Source organism: Taudactylus pleione, unplaced genomic scaffold, assembly GCF_031769625.1.
Source record: "Taudactylus pleione unplaced genomic scaffold, aTauple2 ptg000147l, whole genome shotgun sequence".
In the NCBI taxonomy this organism is placed as follows: Eukaryota; Metazoa; Chordata; class Amphibia; order Anura; family Myobatrachidae; genus Taudactylus; species Taudactylus pleione.
Genome location: NW_028284549.1, coordinates 3,422,175 through 3,442,671, shown reverse-complemented (window position 1 = coordinate 3,442,671; position 20,497 = coordinate 3,422,175). Strand labels below are relative to the sequence as shown.

The 20,497-nt window shown below is 53.0% G+C and overlaps 1 protein-coding gene across 17 annotated transcripts in view; it reads left to right on the top strand.

Moving 5' to 3' along the window:
* Nucleotides 1-821: 821 nt before the first annotated feature.
* UNC80 (unc-80 subunit of NALCN channel complex) overlaps nucleotides 822-20,497 on the top strand; it is a 240,601-nt gene continuing 220,925 nt past the window's right edge. For all 17 annotated transcript variants that reach the window (XM_088474107.1, XM_088474108.1, XM_088474104.1 and 14 more), the window contains exons 1-2: nucleotides 822-1,008; nucleotides 11,598-11,646. In XM_088474107.1, coding sequence (XP_088330233.1) covers nucleotides 917-1,008; nucleotides 11,598-11,646 — 141 coding nt within the window. In that variant the 5' untranslated portion in view covers nucleotides 822-916. The remainder of the gene's footprint in view (nucleotides 1,009-11,597; nucleotides 11,647-20,497) is intronic.

Sequence of the window (20,497 nt, the reverse complement as noted above, 5' to 3'; positions counted from 1 at the left end):
CAGAGTGAGTGTTAGGTATGGCGAGTGTATACAGAGTGAGTGTTAGTTACGGTGAGTGTTTACAGAGTGAGTGTTAGTTACAGCAAGTGTTTACAGAGTGAGTGTTAGTTACGGCGAGTGTATACAGAGTGAGTGTTAGTTACGGCGAGTGTATACAGAGTGAGTGTTAGTTACGGCGAGTGTTTACAGAGTGAGTGTTAGTTACGGCGAGTGTATACAGAGTGAGTGTTAGTTACAGCGAGTGTTTACAGAGTGAGTGTTAGTTACGGCGAGTGTATACAGAGTGAGTGTTAGTTACAATGAGTGTGTTACAGAGTGAGTGTTAGTTACAGTGAGTGTGTTAGAGTGAGTGTTAGTTACAGTGAGCGTAAACAGAGTGTTAGTTACAGTGAGAGTGTTTACAGAGTGAGTGTTAGTTACGGCGAGTGTATACAGAGTGAGTGTTAGTTACAATGAGTGTGTTACAGAGTGAGTGTTAGTTACAGTGAGTGTATAGTATACAGAATGAGTGTTAGTTACAGTGAATGTATAGTATACAGAATGAGTGTTAGTTACAGTGAATGTATAGTATACAGAATGAGTGTTAGTTACAGTGAATGTATAGTATACAGAGTGAGTGTTAGTTACAGTGAATGTATAGTATACAGAGTGAGTGTTAGTTACAGTGAGTATATTAGTGAGTGTGAGCCGCAGTTCCCCCCTGCACCGCCGTCACTGTCAGGGCGCTGTCCGCACGGGGAGGTGCTGAAAGCAGAAATCACAGGAGCGGACATTTTACAGAGCCGGAGTCCGGCAGCGGGAGCGGCGGGGGAGCAGCGGGGAGAGGCCTGGAAGGGAGCACCCGGGGGTGAGGGAGCAGCAGCAGGGAGATAGGGGAGAGAAGCCGGGACAGAGGCTGCCCACAGCCGCCGCCGCAATGGTGAAGAGGAAGTGCTCGGACGGACAGGAGCAGGAGAGGCTGCGGGGGATCCCGCTTCCCATCCAGATATTCCTGTGGAGACAGACCAGGTACAGAGACTCCCCTCCCGGCTCTCACCCTCATCATCACCCCGCTCTCACACCCTCACCCACATCATCACCCTGCTCTCACACCCTCACCCTGCTCTCACATCCTCACCCTGCTCTCACATCCTCACCCTCACCCTGCTCTCACATTCTCACCCTGCTCTCACACCCTCACCCTCATCATCACCCTGCTCTCACACCCTCACCCACATCATCACCCTGCTCTCACATCCTCACCCTGCTCTCACACCCTCACCCTCACCCTGCTCTCACACCCTCACCCTCATCATCACCCTCATCATCACCCTGCTCTCACACCCTCACCCTCATCATCACCCTCATCATCACCCTGCTCTCACACCCTCATCCTCACCCAGCTCTCACACACCCTCATCCTCACCCAGCTCTCACACCCTCATCCTCACCCTGCTCTCACACCCTCACGCTCACCCTGCTCTCACACCCTCACCCTCATCATCACCCTCATCATCACCCTGCTCTCACACCCTCATCCTCACCATGCTCTCACACCCTGATCCTCACCCAGCTCTCACACCCTCATCCTCACCCAGCTCTCACACCCTCACCCTGCTCTCACACCCTCATCCTCACCCAGCTCTCACACCCTCATCCTCACCCCACTCTAACACCCTCATTATCACCCAGCTCTCACACCCTCACTCTCATCCTCACCCCGCTCTCACACCCTCATCATCACCCAGCTCTCACACCCTCACCCTCATCCTCACCCAGCTCTCACACCCTCATCCTCACCCTCTCACAGCTCTCACACCCTCACCCTCATCCTCACCCAGCTCTCACACCCTCATCCTCACCCTGCTCTCACACCCTCACGCTCACCCTGCTCTCACACCCTCACCCTCATCATCACCCTCATCATCACCCTGCTCTCACACCCTCATCCTCACCATGCTCTCACACCCTGATCCTCACCCAGCTCTCACACCCTCATCCTCACCCAGCTCTCACACCCTCACCCTGCTCTCACACCCTCATCCTCACCCAGCTCTCACACCCTCATCCTCACCCCACTCTAACACCCTCATTATCACCCAGCTCTCACACCCTCACCCTCATCCTCACCCCGCTCTCACACCCTCATCATCACCCAGCTCTCACACCCTGATCCTCACCCAGCTCTCACACCCTCATCCTCACCCAGCTCTCACACCCTCACCCTGCTCTCACACCCTCATCCTCACCCAGCTCTCACACCCTCATCCTCACCCCACTCTAACACCCTCATTATCACCCAGCTCTCACACCCTCACCCTCATCCTCACCCCGCTCTCACACCCTCATCATCACCCAGCTCTCACACCCTCACCCTCATCCTCACCCAGCTCTCACACCCTCATCCTCACCCTCTCACAGCTCTCACACCCTCACCCTCATCCTCACCCAGCTCTCACACCCTCATCCTCACCCTGCTCTCACACCCTCACGCTCACCCTGCTCTCACACCCTCACCCTCATCATCACCCTCATCATCACCCTGCTCTCACACCCTCATCCTCACCATGCTCTCACACCCTGATCCTCACCCAGCTCTCACACCCTCATCCTCACCCAGCTCTCACACCCTCACCCTGCTCTCACACCCTCATCCTCACCCAGCTCTCACACCCTCATCCTCACCCCACTCTAACACCCTCATTATCACCCAGCTCTCACACCCTCACCCTCATCCTCACCCCGCTCTCACACCCTCATCATCACCCAGCTCTCACACCCTCACCCTCATCCTCACCCAGCTCTCACACCCTCACCCTCATCATCACCCAGCTCTCACACCCTCACCCTCATCCTCACCCAGCTCTCACACCCTCACCCTCATCATCACCCAGCTCTCACACCCTCACCCTCATCATCACCCAGCTCTCACACCCTCATCCTCACCCAGCTCTCACACCCTCATCCTCACCCCGCTCTCACACCCTCATCATCACCCAGCTCTCACACCCTCACCCTCATCATCACCCAGCTCTCACACCCTCATCCTCACCCTCTCACAGCTCTCACACCCTCACCCTCTCACAGCTCTCACACCCTCACCCTCTCACAGCTCTCACACCCTCATCCTCACCCTCACCCTGCTCTCACACCCTCATCCTCACCCCGCTCTCACACCCTCACCCTCATCATCATCACCCCGCTCACACCCTCACCCTCATCCTCACTCTGTTCTCACAGCCTCACCCTTATCCTCACCTCGCTCTCACACCCTCACCCTCATCCTCACCCTGCTCTCACACCCTCATCATCACCCCTCTCACACCCTCATCCTCACCCTCCTCCACACCCTGCTCTCACACCCCCAGCCTCACTCTCATTCTCACCCTCATACCGCTCTCACCCCCGCGCCCTCATGCTCACTCCGCTCTCACACCCTCACCCTGCTCTCACATCCTCACCCTGCTCTCACATCCTCACCCTCACCCTGCTCTCACATTCTCACCCTGCTCTCACACCCTCACCCTCATCATCACCCTGCTCTCACACCCTCACCCACATCATCACCCTGCTCTCACATCCTCACCCTGCTCTCACACCCTCACCCTCACCCTGCTCTCACACCCTCACCCTCATCATCACCCTCATCATCACCCTGCTCTCACACCCTCACCCTCATCATCACCCTCATCATCACCCTGCTCTCACACCCTCATCCTCACCCAGCTCTCACACACCCTCATCCTCACCCAGCTCTCACACCCTCATCCTCACCCTGCTCTCACACCCTCACGCTCACCCTGCTCTCACACCCTCACCCTCATCATCACCCTCATCATCACCCTGCTCTCACACCCTCATCCTCACCATGCTCTCACACCCTGATCCTCACCCAGCTCTCACACCCTCATCCTCACCCAGCTCTCACACCCTCACCCTGCTCTCACACCCTCATCCTCACCCAGCTCTCACACCCTCATCCTCACCCCACTCTAACACCCTCATTATCACCCAGCTCTCACACCCTCACCCTCATCCTCACCCCGCTCTCACACCCTCATCATCACCCAGCTCTCACACCCTCACCCTCATCCTCACCCAGCTCTCACACCCTCATCCTCACCCTCTCACAGCTCTCACACCCTCACCCTCATCCTCACCCAGCTCTCACACCCTCATCCTCACCCTGCTCTCACACCCTCACGCTCACCCTGCTCTCACACCCTCACCCTCATCATCACCCTCATCATCACCCTGCTCTCACACCCTCATCCTCACCATGCTCTCACACCCTGATCCTCACCCAGCTCTCACACCCTCATCCTCACCCAGCTCTCACACCCTCACCCTGCTCTCACACCCTCATCCTCACCCAGCTCTCACACCCTCATCCTCACCCCACTCTAACACCCTCATTATCACCCAGCTCTCACACCCTCACCCTCATCCTCACCCCGCTCTCACACCCTCATCATCACCCAGCTCTCACACCCTCACCCTCATCCTCACCCAGCTCTCACACCCTCACCCTCATCATCACCCAGCTCTCACACCCTCACCCTCATCCTCACCCAGCTCTCACACCCTCACCCTCATCATCACCCAGCTCTCACACCCTCACCCTCATCATCACCCAGCTCTCACACCCTCATCCTCACCCAGCTCTCACACCCTCATCCTCACCCCGCTCTCACACCCTCATCATCACCCAGCTCTCACACCCTCACCCTCATCATCACCCAGCTCTCACACCCTCATCCTCACCCTCTCACAGCTCTCACACCCTCACCCTCTCACAGCTCTCACACCCTCACCCTCTCACAGCTCTCACACCCTCATCCTCACCCTCACCCTGCTCTCACACCCTCATCCTCACCCCGCTCTCACACCCTCACCCTCATCATCATCACCCCGCTCACACCCTCACCCTCATCCTCACTCTGTTCTCACAGCCTCACCCTTATCCTCACCTCGCTCTCACACCCTCACCCTCATCCTCACCCTGCTCTCACACCCTCATCATCACCCCTCTCACACCCTCATCCTCACCCTCCTCCACACCCTGCTCTCACACCCCCAGCCTCACTCTCATTCTCACCCTCATACCGCTCTCACCCCCGCGCCCTCATGCTCACTCCGCTCTCACATCCTCACCCTCATGCTCACTCCGCTCTCACACATCAGGTCCCGAAAAAAATATCCTCGATAAGTGCCAGCGTCCGGTGGCAATTCGGGGCTAATAGGATAGCCCCACTGCAATCAATTAACAGAGCTACATTAGCGCTAATTGGATCTGCCCCTCAGTCATTTCACTCTCAACCATTACTTCACTTTCTTCTTTCCCAAATGCACATACTTCACGCTTATTGCATCATGTAATATGCTAATGCAGCCATCATAGACATAGACCATTACTAACCCACAGTAACTCTCATAGCTAAGGGACTGGCCAGCAGTGGGTGCGTAGAATTACAGCAGTGATGTCAGAGTCTTTCAGCAGGAACAGTCCCGGTCAGCAGTAGATGACGCTTTATTTAGAACCGGCCACAATGTAATAACAATTGTCTACTGGAAATATTTAAGAGTTTAGTTATACTTTAATTTCTCCAGAATACCCTCTTTAATTACTGTGGTAAAATGTGTATAAAAACATTGATTTCTACTTCAGGGTCCATAGGGTATCCACAGGATACCTTGGGTATAGGTGTGACGTCAGTCGCAGGGCACCAAAGAGTTAAGCTTTCAGCCTCCCAGGATGCACTAGGTCCCCCTCCTATACCCCGCCCCCGGGCCAAGGCACCTCAGTTTAGTTTGGTGCCCGGCCGGAGTCGGGTGCACCTGTTGGAGTGGGGTCTAGAAGAGCCCCTGAAGCTTATTTTTCATGCAGCTGTGGCTGCACATCTGGATGAACAGCATGGACAGTCAGTCCTGACGTCCATGCTGTCTTCCCTACACCCCGCCGGTACCAGAACGCCGGTACTGATCCGGGGATGCTGGTGGGCGTCTGGGGTCACAGCTAGCGGTGACCCCAGATGCTCCGGACCATGGCCGGATTCAAGGGGGACAGAGGTAAGCAGCGGGGTCCCGCGGTGGGTCCCCGCTGATCACATGGTCCTAAGTCCCCAGGCAGGGGGCTCCCTGGGGACTGGCTGCAGCGTGGAGCCAGGCGACCAACCTGCGCTTCCACTACCCCCTGGGACAGCGGACCGCAGCAGAGCGGTAGCGCTGCGGCGTCCCAGGGGTTAAATGCATGCCAGGGGAGCGCGCCTTCCCTGTCTCACAGCCGGCGCCTCCCCCGCTGCACACAGCCCTCTCTGCATGCTGCCGACTGGTCCTGTGGCAGCGCTCCTCCCCCAGGCCAGCCTCCTCTCTGCTCCTCGGCGGCCATCTTCTCCAGAACGCATGGTGAACGCTGCTGGAAGCGCTGGACGGAAGCATCGTGGTCTGGGTCCCCCCCGCATACCTCTCCTCCGCTGTGGTCAGGTCTGTGTATGCAGCGCTGTGTCCTACCAGGCCCTGTGTCTGTGTAGTTGAGTGATCAGCGCTGTTAGTGCAGGAATTGTTATTTCTCTGCATTGTATGTGACTGTGCTAGCGCTGCTGCCTGTAATCTTTTCTTCATCTAAACTGTCAGCTTTATTACTGTCCCTGTTCTTTCTGCTAAAGCCCTTGCGGTGCGGTGCTGCAGGGTGGTCTCTCGCCTATTTAATACTTAATTGGTGAGAGAGGTCACATACGTGGTGCCATCATGTCTGAAAGTGATTTTCCCCTCCGGCTACAGTGTACCACGTGCAAAGTACCGTTAGCGGAGGGGGAGGGTAGCGCGGAGGGCCTTTGCCGGCAGTGTTTGTCCATGGCGCGGCCTATTACGGTTACAGCACCGGTACAGGAGCCGCCCTGGGCTTGTTTCGCTCAGGCGTTAACAGCTTTAGTGGGCCAGTTAGCTCCGCAGCCCGCGTTTACTCCGATGGGTTTGTCCCAGCAGTCTGTGGTGTCGTCACCCATGCAGGGGTTCCCACGACAATTGGTGGTACCCCACAGTCTCCCTATTTCCCCGCTCCCGGGTTCTCAGGAGCCAGCGTGGGTTAACTCCCTGACGAGTTCTGTACAGCACTTGTCGGATGTGTTGCAAGGGGAGTCTGTGATGCGGTCTCATAAAAGGCCGGTGGCGTCTCTGTCCGCTCCTTATGAGGATGACGAAGGGACGTCTGATGATGGGGAGATTCTAGATCCTTACGATCAGGAACCTCTCCATACTAAGGACGCTGATGCTAAGTCCAAAGTATATATTCCTGGACTTATTCGGGCGGTCCGCACAGCCTTGGTGATTGAGGACGAAGTTCCCCCAGCGGCTAAATCTAAGTATGCCTTTTTCAAAGATGTGAAGGGCGATGCCACAGTCTTTCCTCTTTCGGGTCAGTTGGTGGACCATTTAGAGGAGGCGTGGAAACAACCTGGCAAAAGATACCAGCCGCAGAGACGCCTGGCGGTGGCTTATCCGTTCGCGGATAATTATTTTGCGAAGTGGGAATCCCCTCCACAGGTGGATTCTCACGTGACCCGTCTTGTCCATAGTGCCACATTGCCGATGCCATCCATGTCCTCCCTTAAGGATGCTACGGACCGCAAGGTAGAAATCTGCCTGAAGTCCGCTTATTCCCTTGCAGGGGGGGCAGCACGGCCGGCTATGGCCATTTGCTGGGTTGCCAGAGCGATGGAGCGCTGGGCGGATTCATTAGAGGCTTCTTTTGAATCCGACTGTCCGGCCGATCAGGCGGAGTTGATTGGCAATCTCCGTGATTCGGCCACCTACATCAACGAGGCGGCTCTAGACATTAGTACTCTGGTGTCTAGAATTTCTTCAGCAGCGGTAGCTGCTCGTCGCACCTTGTGGCTGCGATCCTGGAAGGCGGACGCAGATTCCAAGAAAGGTCTGGAAGCGTTGCCGTTTACCGGAGAAGTTCTCTTCGGTCCGGATCTGGATAAGATTGTGGCCACGCTGGCGGCAGCCAAATCTGCCTGTCTCCCGTCGGCCGCTGCTCCTTCTGGTTCGGGACCATCGTCCTTTCGGTCATCTAGGGCCCAGGGCAGGCCCAAACCACAGTCGTTTCCTCGACAGGCTGGCCCTAAGAAATCGGTCAAGCCCCGGAAGCAGGCATGGAGTACCAGACGTCCGGCCCCCAAGCCAGATGGCAAGCCTGCGGCCTGACGGTCCGGGCCTCCCTTTGGGGGATCCCAGGGTGGGAGGCCGCCTGCTACAGTTCGCCCAGTGTTGGTCGACTACTACGACAGACACTTGGGTTCTGGAGGTGGTTTCCCACGGATACGCCCTCTCCTTCCGGCACAGACCCCCGGCTCGCTTCTTCACCACGGGTCTCCCATCAGACCGGAACAAGGCTACGGAGCTGCGGAAGGTATTGCACACTATGCTCCAGGCTGGAGTTATAGTGGCGGTTCCATTCTCCCAGAGGGGCCAGGGTTTCTATTCAAATCTATTTTTGGTACAGAAACCCAATGGGTCATATCGTCCGATTCTCAACCTCAAAGCACTCAACAAGTCTTTGCGGGTCCCGAAGTTTCGGATGGAGACCCTACGGTCCATCATTCTGGCGCTGGAACCTGGGGACTACTTGGTGTCATTGGACATACAGGACGCTTACCTGCATGTCCCTATTCTTTGGCGCCATCAACAGTTCCTCAGGTTTGCAATCAGCAGCGACCACTTCCAGTTTCGGGCGTTACCTTTTGGCCTGGCAACAGCACCACGTGTTTTCACCAAGGTGATGGCGGTCATGGCGGCTTCTCTGCGGCTGCAGGGAGTCCGCATGTTGCCGTATTTGGACGACCTGTTATTGGTGGCAGGATCTCCAGAGCTCCTGTTACGCCACTTGGACCTGACCATTGCACTGCTGCAACGGCACGGCTGGCTAATCAACTGGCAGAAGTCCACTCTAATCCCGTCTCGGAGGATTCTGCATCTTGGAGCCTTATTGGACTCGGGACAGCAAAGGATCTTCGTGACGGAGGACAAGATCTCTGCTTTACAGTCAAGGGTGCGCAGTTGTCTGCACAGCCGCCGGGTGTCCTTACACTCGGCGATGAGGTTACTGGGCTCCATGGTGTCGGTGTTCGACATGGTGGAATACGCCCAGTTTCACTCCAGACCTCTGCAGCACCTGATCCTGTCCAAGTGGAACGGGCTGACTCAGTCTCTGAAGTCCCAGACGATTGTGCTCACCCAGGAGGTTCGCCTGTCCCTTACGTGGTGGTTACAGACGACCCACCTCAACAAGGGACGTCCGTTCTGGGTTCCAAATTGGGTCCTGTTGACAACGGACGCCAGTCTTCGGGGCTGGGGAGCAGTTTCGGGTCCACACTTGTTCCAGGGCAGGTGGACGCCGACAGAAGCGGAGCTTCCAATAAATATCTTGGAACTCCGTGCGGTCTTCAATGCTCTCCAGCAGGCACAGCGGTTTCTCCAGGGTCGCCCGGTGCAGGTCCAGTCGGACAACGCTACCACCGTGGCCTACATAAACAGGCAAGGAGGAACTCGCAGTCGGGCGGCTCTCGTAGAGGTCTCTCGGATCCTGGTTTGGGCGGAGCGCAATCTTCCGGCCATATCAGCGGTCTTCATCCCGGGAGTGCTCAATTGGGAGGCGGACTTTCTAAGTCGCCAGGACGTTCATCCGGGGGAATGGTCCCTGCACCCGGACGTTTTTCAACTACTGGTGGACAGGTGGGGTCTTCCAGAAATCGACCTCATGGCGTCCCGGCACAACAACAAGTTGCCGGTGTACGGGTCTCGCACAAGAGACGAAGGGGCGTCTCTGGTGGATGCTCTGTCCGTCCGGTGGACGTTCCGGTTCGCATACCTGTTCCCTCCGGTCTCCCTTCTTCCACGGGTAATCCGGAAATTCAAACAGGAAGGAGGGACGCTCCTGTTGATAGCTCCCGCGTGGCCCAGACGGCACTGGTTCTCAGACCTTCAGGGTCTGTCCGTGGACATTCCTCTGCGGTTGCCGCTACGACCGGACCTTCTGTCTCAGGGTCCTTGCCTTCACCCGGACCTGACTCGGCTGTCTTTGACGGCGTGGCTGTTGAGACGGCCATGCTGAGGTCCCGGGGGTTTTCCAGCTCTGTGGTGCGTACCATGTTACGAGCTCGGAAACCGTCTTCCGCGAGGATATACCATCGCGTGTGGCATACGTTCTTCCAGTGGTGTCGACCGAGAGGTTATGCACCGCGGGAGTTTCGTCTGTCTCGGATTCTCGCCTTCCTGCAAGCGGGACTAGATCATGGGCTTCGCCTTGCTTCTTTGAAGGTACAGGTTTCGGCCCTATCTGTCTGGTTTCACCGTAGGATTGCTACAATCCCGGATGTGCGCACCTTTATGCAGGGTGTTCTCCGCATTCAGCCGCCCTTTGTTCCACCTGTGGCGCCTTGGGATTTGGCTGTGGTCCTGAGGGCTCTCCAAGGACCACCGTTTGAACCACTGGGCTCAGTGGATCTTAAATGGCTAACAGCTAAGACTGTTTTCCTTCTGGCCATTGCTTCGGCCAGACGTGTTTCTGAGTTAGGGGCTCTTTCTTGTAGACCCCCTTTCTTGGTTTTTTATGGGAACAGGGCAGTGCTCCGCACTCGGCCCGAGTTTCTTCCCAAAGTTATTTCCCAGTTTCATATTAACGAGGAAATAGTTGTTCCGGCCTTTAACTCACCGGGTCTTTCCGTGGGTGAGGCCTCTTTGGATGTTGTGCGGGCCTTAAGGACTTATGTTGACCGCACTTCTTCGTTTAGGAAGTCGGACGCTTTGTTTGTCCTCTTTGGCTTCCGTAAAAAGGGTTGGCCTGCTTCAAAGCAAACTTTGGCAGCCTGGATCCGTATGGCTATTTCTGAAGCTTATCTTCATGAAGGCCTACCGGTCCCTCCTTCTCTGAAGGCTCATTCCACTAGGTCTGTGGGTCCTTCGTGGGCAGCTCGACGTGGTGCCTCGGCAGTTCAGATCTGCAAGGCTGCTACGTGGTCTTCTGTCCATACCTTCGTGAGGTATTACAGGTTTGACACCTTTGCCTCTCAGGATGCTTCCTTCGGGCGGCGGATTCTCCTTTCTGCACAGGAGCGTCCCCACCCTTAAAGGATACTGCTTTGGGACATCCCCAAGGTATCCTGTGGATACCCTATGGACCCTGAAGTAGAAAATATGAGATATGGTAAGAACTTACCCTTGTTATCTCTATTTCTACGAAGTCCATAGGGTTCCACAGGACTCCCGCCCTGTCGCACCTGTGCTGCAGATGGGCTTTGCTCTGGTCACCGGTTTTCCGTCTCCCTCTGGTGAGAATGTGATTCTTGTATGTGTCCAGATCTTTGTTCTCTCTCTTCCTTCTCCTCCTCCGGCCTATGGCTTGGTAACTAACTGAGGTGCCTTGGCCCGGGGGCGGGGTATAGGAGGGGGACCTAGTGCATCCTGGGAGGCTGAAAGCTTAACTCTTTGGTGCCCTGCGACTGACGTCACACCTATACCCAAGGTATCCTGTGGAACCCTATGGACTTCGTAGAAATAGAGATAACAAGGGTAAGTTCTTACCATATCTCATATTATTGCCCATTTATTCTTTGCAGTGCATTCCTGAGGCCGAAGCTTGGAAAGCAGTATGAGGCATCTTGTGTGGTATGTGTCATGCTGGTTACTTCCTCTTCTGTCATGTATCATATATGTCTTTGTTTATATGTTGCTCTTTGAGTAGTACTGCATGTAACACTTAAGGCGGATTCAGTTAGTCCCAGTAACGGAATGGGTACTAATTGATCGTCGGCCCGTATTCAATTAGCCCCTCTTATTGGGAGATAACTGCCAGTTAATGCACAGGTCCGTGAACTTATCACAGGGGGTGATACAGCAGTGGATGGAATTGCAGAGATGCATGCAGGCATATACTGTAGTGTGTAGTGCAGGCATATACTGTAGTGTGTAGTGCAGGCATATACTGTAGTGTGTAGTGCACGCAGGCATATACTGTAGTGTGTAGTGCAGGCATATACTGTAGTGTGTAGTGCAGGCATATACTGTAGTGTGTAGTGCAGGCATATACTGTAGTGTGTAGTGCAGGCATATACTGTAGTGTGTAGTGCAGGAATATACTGTAGTGTGTAGTGCAGGCATATACTGTAGTGTGTAGTGCACGCAGGCATATACTGTAGTGTGTAGTGCAGGCATATACTGTAGTGTGTAGTGCACGCAGGCATATACTGTAGTGTGTAGTGCAGGCATATACTGTAGTGTGTAGTGCAGGCATATACTGTAGTGTGTAGTGCAGGCATATACTGTAGTGTGTAGTGCACGCAGGCATATACTGTAGTGTGTAGTGCAGGCATATACTGTAGTGTGTAGGGGACGCAGGCATATACTGTAGTGTGTAGGGCACGCAGGCATATACTGTAGTGTATAGTGCAGGCATATACTGTAGTGTGTAGGGGACGCAGGCATATACTGTAGTGTGTAGGGCATGCAGGCAGCGTTGCAATTCCATACTTGCAAATATGCAAATACAGCAGGAGGTGTATGACACCCACTGTATGACACCCACTGTATGACACCCCCTGCTGCATTTGCAATCCCAGCACGGTCACAATGGTGGACAACGCCAGGCCGCCAGCCAGCTGAGTACGCCTCAGCTTACTCAGGCTGGCCGGCTTGGGAGGCCAGGAAACTGTATCCGTCGACGCAGTCCCTGGCCTTGCCACTCCCGGAAAACGGGGCGGTCATGTCCCCGTTTCTAGGAACGTTGGCCGCCCCCGGTCCCACACACCCCTTAAATGCCACTGCCTGTCAATCAAGCAGAAGCATCGAAGGGGCTGCATGTGATTACGAAGGATCGACTCTACCCACTCGCAGCATGGGTCCTGCGCACGCGCGGATTCCCGATAACTTGCGTGCAATGCTGGATCAGCCCCCTGTGCATTAACGCCCAATAACCCCTGTTAACGGACATGTTTAACGTGCTTTAACAAGGCTATCAGGGGAATGCGGGAGGCTAATTAATAGCCCCGGGCTTTGACTCTTATTCCCCGCGGTAATTTACAGCAGGTAATAGAATTCCATCCTTAGTGTTGCTGTGTAATATTAATATTCTATAATTTTTCACACCAATCTGTTATTCTTTTTTTTATTTTGTAAAAGTGACCGTTTGCTTACAATACCTTTGTAGTACTTGTACAATTAAAAAGCAAAGCAATCACTTTATAAAAAAACCTTTATCATTTAGTGATCTAAGGGGTATATTTACTAAAGTGAGAGTTTTTAGAAGTGGAGATGTTGCACATAACAACCAATCAGATTCTAGCTATTATCTTCTAGAAGGTGCTAGTTAAATGTTAAGTAGAATGCGATTGGTTGCTATGGGCAACATCCCCACTTCTAAAAACTCTCACTTTAGTTAAATATACCCCCTAGTGTTTCAGAGTGTCTACAAAGGCTAGGCAGGTGAATAAAAACTAAATCAAAGTTTGCAAATGCATTACTGTCATGTGGAATTGTATGTGTGAGCTGCAAGTGGATTAACCTAATTGCGGGTGTGATTCAGAGATGGATGCAATGGCGGTATTTAACGCAGATCGAGCAATAGTTTGCCATTCATGTAAGCCGCAATGCGCACGCACACCGATTGGTTTGCGATTACGCCCGCACAGAGGATCCATTTGCAAAGTGAGTGACAGGAAGTCACCGTTTGGGGGAAGAAATGGAGGGTAGGGTTAGAAAGACGCAGATGTGTCTTACCGTTTAAACGCCGTTACATGGGCGTGCATAAATTATCCATTGCGATCTCCTACGCAGCATGAGAGCCCTCTAGGGGTAAGGAGAGCCGCTGAATTTGAGACAGGTCGGGTTTGCCGCAAAGGGCAGCTTGGCTGGTCGATGTTACCGATTTTACAGCTGCTACGCGACGTAGGACATAGATGAGAAGGCAGCGGTGGGCGTCCTTATGCTGTAGTAAGCTTTGGAATAATTAGCATATTTTTGCAACTGCGATCCGTGTGAAAATGCAGCTGCAATCGCGTTACCATCCGTCCCTGAATCAGGCCCTGAGTGTACTAACTCTTGTAACTAGATTGAAGCCATTGAGGATAGTAAAGTTGGAGATAATTGGGAAAGGTGTGATTATAGAATCACAGCAGCAAAGCGGTTCCAATACTACATCAGACAAAAGTAAAACATAAAAGTAATACCGAAATGTCAATACTCAAAATTCTTTTTCTTAGCTTTGCCTAATTAATCAACTCTGACTCCAGCCTAAAATACTTCTCCCATCTGGCTACCCACCTACAACGCCCTACAGTGGCCGGTCAGACTCTTCTCCAGCTTTTAAACATCTCTGGAAACCCCCTGTTTATTAGAGCGTCTCTACTCCCACCTATTCCACCCGCAATACTGCACCCTCTCTGCTCTCCCAAGGGGAGATGTATCAAGCCTTGGAGAGAGATACAGTGGCGTAATTGCTCAAAGCCACCAATCAGCTTCTAAATTGTCATTTCAAATACTGTGTTAGATAATTGACAGCTAGAAGCTGATTGGTTGTTTTGGGCAACTTTTCCACTATCTCAATCTCCAAATCTTGATAAATCCCCCCCCCCAATCTGCACTCTGAGTCATACCCCTTTCAGACATACCGAGATTCCCAGGAATTTGGCCTGCCTCGGCCAGATTCCCGGGATGTCGCGTATGTCTGAAAAGTACCTATCCGGGAACATGTTCCCGGGTAGCCGACTCTCCAATCGACCAGGGAATTTCCCAGGACTTAAGTCCCGGGAAATTACCCTGCTCATGTCTGAATGGTGCTACCTGGGAATTTACTCCCGGGCTTCACCAAAAAGCTCCTGATTGGCCGGCCACGGCTGCCTGCTGCATGGTGATGACATCATCAGCAGCAGCCGGAGAGAGACAGGAGAGACGCCGGACATAGGGCCTGATTCAGAGCCGCTCGTAAGCGGCAGTACGCTCGTTCCGAGCGATGTTCGCCCATCTACGCATGCGTACGGTTTTTAGTACGCATGCGCAAACCAGTCAGTGCGGCCGAAAATCGTTTGTTCGCTATATAGCGAATGCCTGCTACTTTGAGTGACAGAATGAGGCGTATGTGAGTGGTAACAGGGGAAGGTGCTTGAAAACGGGGAGTGGAGATCAGAACGCAGGCGTGCTTAAAGGTCAAAGCGGGCGTTTTATGGGTGTGCATAATTAAAACGGGCGTCATTGACCACGTCACTTGGTTGTTTTATAGTCAGAACTGCTCACAATATAGTGGTAGGAAAAACCAGCCACAAGAATAGCGAGCAGTTCATACGCTGGTCGATGTACTCGTTTAATCTAATAAATAGCGGACATGACGTAGGATGCGAGCGGCCAGGGGGTGTTTTTATCAAATAAACGTCCGCATGTTTTGTTCGCTCGTTCAGACATGGAGGCGTCAACAGACCGCAAGGAGCGAACGGTTCATTTGAATAGCCACCCCCTTTTTCTGAACGAGCGAGCGCTAATTGCAATCAGCTCTGAATCAGGCCCATAGTGCACATATTGCAACAAAACCACGATCTGGAATTGGTGAGGAGAGGGGACAGGAGAGGAGACGAGTGGCAATAAAGGCCTTTATTAAATAAAACTTTGTTTTGAAAACACAAATGTTGTGCCATCAATTTTTTTTAAGTTACACCGTTGAATTAATGTTGCATGACCTCATTAATGTGTGCCAGAAAGCGTCCACTTTCAATGACAAAACTGTGATTTTCTGTGTAGAAAACTGAAAAACCCTGCTTATGTCTGAAAGGGGTCTACCCAGGAATTTCCCGGGTAGATGCTGTAGTGTGAAAGGGGAGTCTCTACCAAATACCCGGTAATTTGCACAGGAGAAATTCCTATGTCTGAGCAGTAAATTTCCCATGTCGTATGTCTGAAAGGGGTATTACTGAGACATCTCTTGCCTCAGCTGTGCCAGTTTCCATTGTAAACTTTCATGAGCAGGGATCTCCTTACCATCTCTTATTATGTCTGCCCTTTGTTTTTCTACCATGTGTGTCCCTATTTTATGTGTGTTCTGAGTACCCCACTGCGTATCACTGTGGAGATTTACAAATCAACCAAAAAAATATAGATAATCTGACCAGAGATAAGAGATTATGGATAATATAGTGTTACAGTTATAGCGCATAATAGAAAAGAAACTCAGGTCCACAGGTCCCAACCATTCAGCCTTTTTTGAAGGACAAATTTGAGGAAGTGGAAGTTAATACTGCATCAAGTGTTGTTATTGCCAGTGAGATCTAGATTTAAGAGAATTGCTAGATGAACACTGGAAAAAAACATTAGAGATAAGCGTATAAATGTAATACTGGTGTTTTGGGCCCATCATTCGCCCGGTCACTCACTATTGTGCAGAGATTTTTTTTTCCTTTCTCCTCTCCTACTCCCTACCCCTGGCCTTCTCCGGTTCCTCTTGTTTCATCCTCCTTTTCCTCTGCTTCTCTCTTTTCACCCTGTCCTTCCCCCTTTTCACCCCATTTCCGCCTTTCCTGCCGTCTCACCCTGTCCTATGCCCTTTTCTCCCCATTTCCCCCTTTCCTGCCGTCTCACCCTGTCCTATTCCCTTTTCTCCCCTTCTCCACATGTTCTGCCCCTTTCATCCCATCTCCCCCTATTCTTCCCAATTCCTCCCATCTCCCCTGTCATTCCACCTTTCCTCCCATCTCCCCTGTCCTTCCACCTTTCCTCCCATCTCCCCTGTCCTTCCACCTTTCCTCCCATCTCCCCTGTCCTTCCACCTTTCCTCCAATCTCCACCCAATCTTTTCACCTTTCGCCCCATTTCCTCTGTCCTATCCCCTTTTCTCCCATCTCCCCGTGTTCTTTTCCCTTTTCTCCCATTTCATCCTGGTTTCCTCTGCTCCTCCCTTCTCCCCTCTTTTGCTCCCATCTCCTCCTGTCCTTCCCCTTTTCCTCCCACCACCCCATGTTCTGTCCACTTTCCTCCATCTCTCCCTGTTCTTCTTCCTTTCCTCCTTTCTCCCCATATCTCCCCCCTTTCCATCCTGTCCTTCCCCTTTCCTCACATGTCCCCCTAATCTTCCCCCTTTCCTCCCATCTCCCCCTGTCCTTCACCCTTTCCTCCCATCTCCCTCTGTTTTTCCCACTTCCCATCTCCCTCTGTCCTTCCCTCTTTCCTCCCATCTCCCTCTGTCCTTCCCTCTTTCCTCCCATCTCCCTCTGTCCTTCTTTCTTTCCTCCCATCTCCCCCTGTCATTCCCTCTTTCCTCCCATCTCCCTCTGTCCTTCTTTCTTTCCTCCCATCTCCCCCTGTCATTCCCTCTTTCCTCCCATCTCCCTCTGTCCTACCCTCTTTCCTCCCATCTCCCCCTGTCATTCCCTCTTTCCTCCCATCTCCCTCTGTCCTACCCTCTTTCCTCCCATCTCCCTCTGTCATTCCCTCTTTCCTCCCATCTCCTTCTGTCCTTTCTTTCCTCCCATCTCCCTCTGTCCTTCTTTCTTTCCTCCCATCTCCCCCTGTCATTCCCACTTTCTTCCCATCTCCCTCTGTCCTACCTTCTTTCCTCCCATCTCCCTCTGTCCTTCCCTCTTTCCTCCCATCTCCCTCTGTCCTTCCCTCTTTCCTCCCATCTCCCTCTGTCCTTCCCTCTTTCCTCCCATCTCCCTCTGTCCTTTCTTTCCTCCCATCTCCCTCTGTCTTTCCCTCTTTCCTCCCATCTCCCTCTGTCCTTCCCTCTTTCCTCCCATCTCCCTTTGTCCTTCCCTCTTTCCTCCCATCTCCCCCTGTCATTCCCTCTTTCCTCCCATCTCCCTCTGTCCTTCTTTCTTTCCTCCCATCTCCCCCTGTCATTCCCTCTTTCCTCCCATCTCCCTCTGTCCTTTCTTTCCTCCCATCTCCCTCTGTCCTTCCCTCTTTCCTCCCATCTCCCTCTGTCCTTCCCTCTTTCCTCCCATCTCCCTCTGTCCTTCCCCCTTTCCTCCCATCTCCCTCTGTCCTTCTTTCTTTCCTCCCATCTCCCTCTGTCATTCCCTCTTTCCTCCCATCTCCCTCTGTCCTTCCCTCTTTCCTCCCATCTCCCTCTGTCCTTCCCTCTTTCCTCCCATCTCCCTCTGTCCTTCCCTCTTTCCTCCCATCTCCCTCTGTCCTTCTTTCTTTCCTCCCATCTCCCCCTGTCTTTCCCTCTTTCCTCCCATCTCCCTCTGTCCTTCTTTCTTTCCTCCCATCTCCCTCTGTCCTTCCCTCTTTCCTCCCATCTCCCTCTGTCATTCCCTCTTTACTCCCATCTCCCTCTGTCCTTCTTTCTTTCCTCCCATCTCCCCCTGTCATTCCCTCTTTCCTCCCATCTCCCCCTGTCATTCCCTCTTTCCTCCCATCTCCCTCTGTCCTTCCCTCTTTCCTCCCATCTCCCTCTGTCCTTCCCTCTTTCCTCCCATCTCCCTCTGTCCTTCCCTCTTTCCTCCCATCTCCCTCTGTTTTTCCCACTTTCCTCCCATCTCCCTCTGTCCTTCTTTCTTTCCTCCCATCTCCCTCTGTCCTTCCCTCTTTCCTCCCATCTCCCTCTGTCCTTCCCTCTTTCCTCCCATCTCCCTCTGTTTTTCCCCCTTTCCTCCCATCTCCCTCTGTCCTTCCCTCTTTCCTCCCATCTCCCTCTGTTTTTCCCCCTTTCCTCCCATCTCCCTCTGTCCTTCCCTCTTTCCTCCCATCTCCCTCTGTCCTTCCCTCTTTCCTCCCATCTCCCTCTGTTTTTCCCACTTTCCTCCCATCTCCCCCTGTTTTTCCCACTTTCCTTGCATCCTATTTTTTTCTCTGCTCCTCCCTTCTTCCCTCTATTGCTCCCTGTCCTTCCCCTTTTCCTCCGACCTCCCCATGTTCTGTCCACTTTCCTCCTATCTCCCCCTGTTCTTCCCGGGTTGGATACGGGATGCCGGCGCTCGGAATCCAGGCGGTCAATATCCAGACGCCGGCATCACAACAATGTTAGGATACCGACACCTGTTGGTAGGTATCCTAACCCTTCCCCTAACCTCCCCCCCCAGTGCCTAACCCTTCCTGCATAGTGCCTAACCCTGACCCTCACCCCCTATTGCATAACCCTAATCCTCCCCCTAGTGCTTTTCCCTAACCCCTAACCCTCCAGGTCCTCTGCCACTTACCTTCAGCATGCCAGCACCAATATTCTGGAAGATGTCAGGATTCCGGCACTGGTATTCTAAGCGCCAGCATCCCATTTGCCAGGATTGTGACTACATCTTGTTCTTCCCCCTTTCCTCCCATTTCTCCCTTTTCTTCTGCCTTTCCTCCCATGTCCCAATATCCTTCCTCCTTTCCATTTCCCCCTGTCCTTCCCCTTTCCTCCTGCCTTCCCATGTTCTTCCCCCTTACCTCCCACCTCCCCCTGTCCTTTCTCCTTTCCACCCATCTCCACCTGTCCTTCCCCCTTTCTTCCTGCCTTCCCATCTTCTTCCCCCTTACCTCCTGCCACTCCCTGTCCTTTCTCCTTTCCTCCCATCTCCCCCTGTCCTTCCCCCTTTCTTCCTGCCTTCCCATGTTCTTCCTCCTTACCTCCCGCCTCCCCCTGTCCTTTCTCCTTTCCACCCATCTCCACCTGTCCTTCCCGCTTTCCTCCCATCGCCGGCTGTCCTTCCTTCTGGTTCATCCTGTTTTTCCTCTGCTCCTCCCTTCTCTCCCCTTTTCCTCCAGTCTCCCCTGTCCTCCTTATTTTCCTCCCATCTCATCTATGTTCTCCAATATATCCCCTATCCATCCCTGTTCTTTCCCATGTTCTTCCCCCTGTATGTACATATAAAATTTAAACAGTGTATGGGTCAAATGTAATACGCTTGGTTTTGCTTTACTAAAAATTGCTGCTTTAAATTTATCTGCTAACGTGACAAAACCTCTGGCCTCCCGCACCCTATTACATTTGTCCTTAGGTTTATGATGCCCCCTGTATGTACACTTCTATTGTATAATTTAGTAGAATGTGTGATCCTTGTCTGTTTATGCTTTTTGCAGGGCGCAAGGGAAGGTGTGGATGAATGCGTTCACACAATCTGAATACATACTGTTCTACCAGTACTGAGAAACTGGTTACAGTGTGAGTCTGAAAGTGTCCTGTCTATATAGCTGCGCTGCTGTCTGATACTCTGGCCCTGATTCAGAGCCGGACTCTCTTTCAGAGCGCTCGCTCTGAATCAGGGTGGCATTTTTTTTTTTGTGCCAGCCTCCTGGCCGCTCGCTAAGCTGTGGGTCACCACCCACAGCTTTTGCGAGCGGCCAGGTGATGGTCGCGATGGTCGCAACCATCGCGACCCTCGGTCTTGCGACGAGACCCTTGTGGTAGGGTCTCGTCCATCGCAAGCCCCAGTGAGCTTCCGGCTCTAATACAGCAGAAAGTCCACATATTGACATCACTAGTGATGTCAGTAGGGCAGCCCAAAAATGGAAGGCGTTCCCTCGGGAACGCCTCCATTTGTCCAGCCACCCCCCC